This window comes from Corvus brachyrhynchos, unplaced genomic scaffold (assembly GCF_000691975.1).
Source record: "Corvus brachyrhynchos isolate BGI_N302 unplaced genomic scaffold, ASM69197v1 scaffold60, whole genome shotgun sequence".
Lineage (NCBI taxonomy): Eukaryota > Metazoa > Chordata > Aves > Passeriformes > Corvidae > Corvus > Corvus brachyrhynchos.
The window spans coordinates 6,630,847-6,638,536 of NW_008236767.1; the positions used below are offsets into that span (position 1 = coordinate 6,630,847).

The 7,690-nt window shown below is 37.5% G+C and overlaps 1 protein-coding gene across 1 annotated transcript; it reads right to left on the bottom strand.

Annotated features, from left to right (window-relative positions):
• Positions 1-387: 387 nt before the first annotated feature.
• Positions 388-7,624, bottom strand: LOC103625509 (cholesterol 7-alpha-monooxygenase). Its single transcript, XM_008644943.2, has 8 exons — positions 7,523-7,624; positions 7,314-7,411; positions 7,034-7,178; positions 5,519-5,759; positions 4,556-5,169; positions 3,112-3,242; positions 2,014-2,189; positions 388-1,388 (listed from the first exon to the last, which is right to left on the bottom strand). The coding sequence occupies exons 3-8, from the start codon at positions 7,111-7,113 to the stop codon at positions 1,089-1,091; spliced, it is 1,542 nt and encodes a 513-aa protein (XP_008643165.1). The 5' UTR covers positions 7,114-7,178; positions 7,314-7,411; positions 7,523-7,624; the 3' UTR covers positions 388-1,088.
• Positions 7,625-7,690: the final 66 nt, after the last annotated feature.

A 7,690-nucleotide genomic window follows, 5' to 3' on the forward strand; every position in this document is an offset into this window, starting at 1 on the left:
AAAGCTCTCTCTTTCAGCCTGAAGATGTTTCATTAAAAAATGGACTTTGTGACATACATACATACATCTGTCATTTGCAGCAGAAAAGGACAGGGATGTTAAAGAGAAGCAAATTATATTAACCCTGAAACAATTGTTCTCATGGACATGCCACAGAATTCTACCCATGGTAACTTTAGTGGAATTAGACTAAGAAGACCTAAGGAGGCTTACTGAAATACGGAGTTAAGGCAATGAGGCTAAAACCACCCTTGAATATGGTGAATATGTGGTAGATATTTATTTATATCCAAATTGGTGTTTGAGCTGGCTAGTTTAAAACTGGTTTAGGTGGCTTTGGATGAGTGCATAAACCTTTGACAATGTTAAGACATTAAAACAACAGTCTAGAGATGCATTTGGTTCAGCCAATATAATTTATTTTAACACAGTTAGCACTCTCTGAAAATAAGTATCTTACAATGAATATAATACAAGTTTTGCAGTTTCACTTGAACGTGAACATTTTTGTAATTTTTTTTCAAGTCTTCTAGTTTTTCATAAAACCGTAAAGGTATTTCCCCAGAAAACTCTCCCCTCCTCACTGCAGATCTGCCTTTATACAAAAAAAACTTTATTTCACCTGTGGGGATAACCACCACCATTCCTCCCCCCCTCCAAACATTTCAATTGTAGAAAAGAATACGTTTTAACTGTAGTACAATTTTGAAATTAAGATGAATTAGCTGATGAAATTCTAACTGTGGGAAAGTATTTGCTGACAGAAAAAGCCCCGCTATTGTACACACACAATTGAAAATCTTAACTTGCATTTCAAAATGGTTGGTAAAAAAGGAGATATTTGCATCAAAACAGCACATTAAACCCACTGCGTGCTGGTACCACACTGGTACCAGCACATTTTTCATTAAAACGGTGAATTAGCATCTTCATATAGATTTTCCCCAAGACTTGAAGTATTTCATTTGCATATATACATAAAATGTATATAAAGTGTATGTCATACAGTGTATTTAGTACTGTTAGTATATACAGTGTATTTATGTACTACTAGTACATAGTGTATATGCATAATAAAAAATACATATTCATAAGCATTTCAGCCTGTACCTGAAATAAACATCATTGGATGGCTGCAAAACACCCAGTCCTGCACGGGATTGATCTAGAGAGGGACATTTCACATTACTGTCCACCAGCTCTATCTCGAAACATGAAAACATCAGAGCCAAAAATTGTTTAATCTCATGGACAGCAAATAACCTGCCTGGGCACTTTGCCATGCCTGTCCCAAAAGGCATGTAGTAATACTTCAGCTTCCGACCATTCCGGTAGAAATCAGTCTTCTCCTCTCCATTCTCATTCAGAAAGCGATCATATTTGAACGTCTGCAATTGAACACACAAAAGAGTTCCTTGATATTTGAATACCTCCAAAAACCAGATAAAGCTGCTAAGACACAAAATGCAGGCTAGGAAAGAGATGCCTCTAGAAATAAGCATCGTACAGTAGCACCAGGCCCCATGGTGCTGTTTTAGAAAGAGTGGCCTCTGAGAAGTTCTGTTATGTGGTACAGGATCCCAGGTTCTTTGCTGATAACTCTCCTTTTTTGTCCTGACCTCTAAAAATAAGCATTGTAACCTGCATCCTTGTTCATGCAGCAGAAGAAGTATTGGAAGTATTCTAATTCTGTGCCTTTGGGAAACTATTATCCTTGTCCTTCTTCAAAGACCTCCATAATGGTGATCTTCCCTCAGTGAGGAAGGCAGTAAGTAGAAGGCTGTCTGGGGCTGGTAGCACACCTTTTGGTCACACTAAAACATGTTTTGCAGAGAGTGTTTGCACTGACTTTATTCTTTTTCTTGCCTATCATTACATCTTCACATGTAAGAACAGACTGTCTGGGGTACAACAGAAAACCAGCCATGGGGCACCACTACAAATGCTTTATCTAAAGGCCTGTTAACTTCTGCCACAGCGCTGAGTTTAATGCAAATTGAAAAAAATACTTACCAAGGGATCAGCATAGATTTCTGGATCAAAATGCAGCAGCTGAGGATAAAGAGCTACAATATCATCTTTGCGAATGTTGTAGAAGTCGTTCTCTAAGTGCAAAGTGAAATCCTCCTTGGCCACTCGGAAAGTCATGGATGCACTCGAGAGCCTCATCGCCTCCTTGATGATGCTGTCTGTTGGGAGAGAACAAGGAATGATTGCCATGGAAACAGTGTATTCACATCCTGGGGGCAGGTCATAGATATTGATCTATTTCAGAGCCATTATCAAACCCTGAATTTATTAGAAGAAAAATTTTAATATTAACTTTCTAAATGCCTAAGAAAGTATCTTCCTCATTCCTTTTTAGCATTTCTATCCCTTCTATAGATACCACTGAGAACCTGATCTTCTTTCCCCTAGAAAAATGCTTATAGTTGATGAAACCAAATGTTCAAAAGTTAAACACAATGTCACTCTGAGATAAAGACCAAACCAGTGAAAACTGAAAGATAACAAGAAAAAGAGGCAGTTCAGTAAGCAGAATTTTCTGAAGCTGTAAGAGTTTCTTTATAGAAACCCATATTCAGGAAAAAAATAATGTGGGGGGTTTTCTGTTTCAATATAAGCTGACTTTTTTTTTAAGTAACAGTAGTTAAAAGGCAACATTATCAAAACTCTCTGTAACTTCTGAAAAATGTGCTTATAATTTGAAAAAATATTAAGAGAAAATAGAAATAATGGTATTAGAAAATATTGCTTCACATGATAAGAATTGGGATTTAAGTTTTGGCAACACATTTTCATTTGATTTAAAAATATAACCAAACAAAATATTGTTCAGAATTATCCATGGGTCTATGTTATGTAGCTGTATAGGATTATTGAGACATGCCATTACCCATGAAGAAGTGCTTTTCATGTAAATTTTGATACTCTCAGTACCACCTGGGACATTGGGAAGCCTGGTTGTGTTGGCTATTGCTAAGGAACATATAGTTTCCTCTTCTACTGTTTCTTTGCTAATTCCATAGGAATTCCATAGCAAGTATTTACATGGTAATAAGTAGAAGACCATGGAAATTGTAGTGTGATTCCTGCATAAAAGAAGCATACCCAGTATTGGCATATTATCCAGCTGTTTTCGGTTCAAGGAAATATGTTTGCCATCTAAGCTGATACTCTCTTCAGCACTTTCCAAAACATGTTGCACTTCTTTGGTAGCAGCTCTCATTGCTTCTGGATTCCTAAGATCAAAAGAGCAAAGGTATAACATAATTTTAAATTTAAGAATTCTTTAAGAAGGGGTTTGCTATTAAAGTTCTTCCTGGCTAAAATTTCTATTGTTGGCTGACAAGTACAACCTTCTAAAATGAAAATGTTGTAGCAAAATGCTGCAGTTCCACTTTTTCATGTCTTGGCAAAGGTATTATAACTTCAAAGGGAAAAAAAAGGAAAGGATCCTCAAGTATTTGATTTTGTCTGCAATGACAAGTGGGACAGAACTGATGAGGGTAATTCAGGTAATAAACAGTACTGTCACTAAAAAGCAATGCCAAGAGTAAGAAAAAAATCAGCCAGTTGTAGATTAGGAAATAGCCCCACCACGGGCAGAAAATTTAGGAACAGGATTATAGATCAGTTTTATAACATCATTTATTCTGGCTGATGTGACAATATTCTGTCTAGCTGAAAAGAATCTTCCTAATACTAAGAGCCCACATAGTACCCTCACTGTCTAGGCTTTCTTTCAGACACTGAATATATGAGCTATGGTGAAATATATAGAGACAATAAAAGAGGGTGCAATAGTGTCTTGACAAAGGCACAATCAGGGTATTAAAAGACTCCAAGTCCAGAAAATCTAAAGCAAATTCATTCTTGTAGCAAAAAGTAACAATTAACCTCAAAAAGTAGCATTGGCAAGTAGATATGATAAATAAAAGCATTAGGAATTTAGACACACACTTCAGTGCTAGTTATACTGAGGCAGATAATCCACAAAGGTCCACTCTAAAATGGACATTTGATAGTATTATCTGAGCTGTGCACTTGTCTCAAGAGTAACAAGCTCAACAGGTGCAGTCTACAGCAGAGCTTCAATGGGATCTATCGGCATATAAATTATTTTCTATTAAGTATCTGTGAAAACAACAATGAAGTTAAATCTCATGTTGCCTGCTCTAGTGAGATGGACTAAAAATGTCTAGTTATATTTGTAGCCTTAATAGAATCAATGTTTTGACTGCAACTAGCACTTTTAATGTCATAACATATAGATTAACTCCAAAGCTTTCTTGACAAAGTGTAGCATTGCCCTGGAGTGTTGTTTCTTAAAAAAAAAAGCTTCTACAGAATTGCTCTGTGCTACCACTACTTCCTCTCAGATGAGTGAAGGGCTTTTCTGTGGAAGTCCAGAACAACACACCATTTCTGTTGCAAACAGTAAGATTTTTATCACTGGTGAAGTATCAAGCAGTGGAATTGGCCTGTATTAATGAACTGGTTTCTGAAAGATAAACATTTTTCTTGTTAGGGAGCAAGAAGCATTGGGACTTACTTAAGAAGATAGAACAAGGTCCAAAAAGTGGCAGGAATGGTGTTTGCTTGAGAGGCCCAGAGCACTGCCACATGGGTCTTCGCCTTTTCCATGTCATCGAAGGTTGACAGGGTGTCATTCAGGAACATGCGGAGGGTGACAAGCTCAGAGAGGTTGTCCCTTTTCAGGAGGTTCTTGTGCAGGAGTGCCTCTCCCAACTTCTCACGTGCACTGTGGGCACTCTTGAAGAGGTGGATAGGCAGCCCTGCCACAAGGGCTGGGAAAATCCTATCGAATTCCTTGAAGTTTTCAAGGGCATTTAGGATATGAGCTCTCTCAGTTTCCTGCTTTGATGATAGGTTTTTGTCATTATTTGAATTAAATTCTTTACCAAAAAGTGTTAAAAAGCCAGACTCAAACATCACTTGGCAACAGAATGTGTAAAGTCCTTCTGTCACCCAGGTATTAGACTGGAGCTTAGGTGTTCTTGACTGCAGCATGACATACTGTAGGTTTTCCATCATTGCTTCAATGAGGGCATCTAGGGCATTGCCTTGAAGGGTTCTAATGAAAGTGTGATGAAAATTTTCAGTGGTGTTTCCCTCTGCTGGGTCAATGCTACCATGCCCAAAAGCCTGTCACAAAATAAATTGTATGCATGATAAGTAAGGCCTGTCATTACCTTGATGATAAAGTCTAACATAAATGAAAGCCAAAGTATAACTTCATAGCTTACTAGAGGGAGGAGTAATAATGTAACAAAATTATGTACAGTCTTAGAATAATGTATAGTCTTAGAACAATCCAAATCACTGCAAATTTCTTTTCCATTTAGGAAGAGCAAAACAAGACCACAATGTTTTAAACGAGGAAAAGTGCAGAAATGTGAAACCAATCCTATTTCAAAGGCACAGTCATGTTTACAGGGATTAACTGGGTATGTCAGCAGATACTTTGTTTGTTAGATATTAAAACCAGCAGTACCTTGGCAGAAGTAGCAAAATGGAACTTTTTCCAGTCCAAGTGTTTTCCTTGGCGCATCAATGCATGGTAGGAAAAAGGGTCCGTGAGGAAATGAATGTATTTCCCTGCTACATGGCAAGTGAAGATGTGGCCATGCTTCTTCTGCTTTTCTTTGAGGAATTCAAGGGGGTTGGCACCAAACTGCAAGGCACAGCCCAGGTATGGGAGGAACCCATTTTCAAGTGGTGGCTCACCTTGTCGCCTACAAAACACAAACAAAAGCTGAACTTAAAATTTTGTATAAAGATCTCTTCTCTAGGACTACCAGGTATGTAAAATGCTGATGCTAGGCTTCGTGTAATGTGAAAAAAAAAGAAAAAAAAATCCCAAATAAATAGTTTATTTACAAATATTTTTCTCCCATTTAAGGGCTAAGCTATGTAAGAAAGAACAGCCTTAACTATTAATAGACATAACAAAACACAGTTTGATTATGTCATCTTTCTTTTCCCTGGATCAGAAGTATATTTTTCACCTGTTCAAATGCCAAATTACTGCCATTAGCTAACGTGCAGTTATGAATTTTTCACATTAATAAATAGTCCATCACACTAATATTGCCTGATGTATTTTTGGACAATTGTATCCACAATTTCATCTGAATACCAAGGAAAAGAAATTTTTTAGTATGGAAATGTTGTTATTATTTGCATATCCCATTAACAGACCAGATCTTTCTAAAAATATGGGAATTTTGCTATGACCCTCAGTAAGCATAAAAGCTAGTCTTTCAGACAAAATGTCATCAAGCACATGCTTTAAATTAAGCAGATACTTAAAGTGAAGCATATGCTTAAATGATTTTCTTTTTTGAGTAGAAAACAACTTTCCTGTATAAGGACATCATGACTGCTGAAAAAATTTTCATATAATACTTCAGCTTTTCCAGTAAATGAAGTTAATTATTTTCACCTTTTTTTAATTAAACTTTTAAAATAAAACAAGAAAATGACTGCTGAAAATACAAAATTAGAGCAAATTACTTGCTCCTTATGTAAATATGCCAGTAGGATAAATGCTTTTAAGGAATATGTATTTGAAATAGCGTGGTACATAAATATTACCTGTATTAAACAGTGTTACTAGATACAATATAAAAATGTTTGTAAGTAGGTATTAAACTCTAATTACATGTAAGTAGGTATTAGCTGTGATTACAATACAGGTGAAACTCCAGCCCAGAACTTTAGGAAATTAGAACATACATATTCATATTTTAATTACCTCACTTGTGCATAGATTTGTATCTACAGCTGCCTCTAGGCATCACTGCACTATCATTGCAAAATTCATACACAAAAATTCGATTGGAACATAAATCTGTCAAAAGACCAAAGTACAGCATTGTCTATGCTATCCTGCGTATGTCCATCTGACAGTCTTGAGACTACAGTTCTTTTAGTGATGTACACAGGATATTTGACACAAATAAAGGCTAGTAGGCACACTGAGATGCAGTTACAATCGGTTTCTTACCTTCTCCTCCTCCCTAGAAGAAACCAAGACAAACAACAAAGTATTACTGCTGTTCCCCAGAGCCAGGATGTTAGGGACATTTCTGGTAATGCCCACAAGCTTCCAAGTGGAAAATGGGTAACTACCAGGATGGCAGGAGAGGTGACTGAGAATGAAACAGAAGACAGGTCACAATTTATAGACAGTGGGTGCACCACTGTCTCTAATGGCACTGAGTCAACCTAGCAAGCTATTGATTAACCATTTCTGAAGAGAGCTTGTTCTCTCTCTATTCTGGCACCTTTCTGCAGACAGCTTTGCTGGACTGATGCAGACAGTTGCAGATCTGGCCTTGAGTTGACGTCACGTAGCAGTAGCAGTTCCAAAGTAACCAAACAGCTGTAATAGTTGATAATTTGAAGGTTAGTCAGGTGTATTTGGATCAATCCTGCAGATTTATCAATTGCAGTTTACAGTTCAAGTTTAGCAATATATGAAATGGCTACTGACCGGTGTCCAGGAGATTCAGACTGTGCTAACTGGTGGGTGCAGTCCGTGCTGCCCTTCAGCTGCCAGCTCGTTGCCCCTCCCTTCTCCTTGTGGACTGTCCTGACTCTGGTATGCCACTGCAAGAGGGAACGGCAGGGGTCACCAGTTGGGCCACGGGGTGGCTGCGGA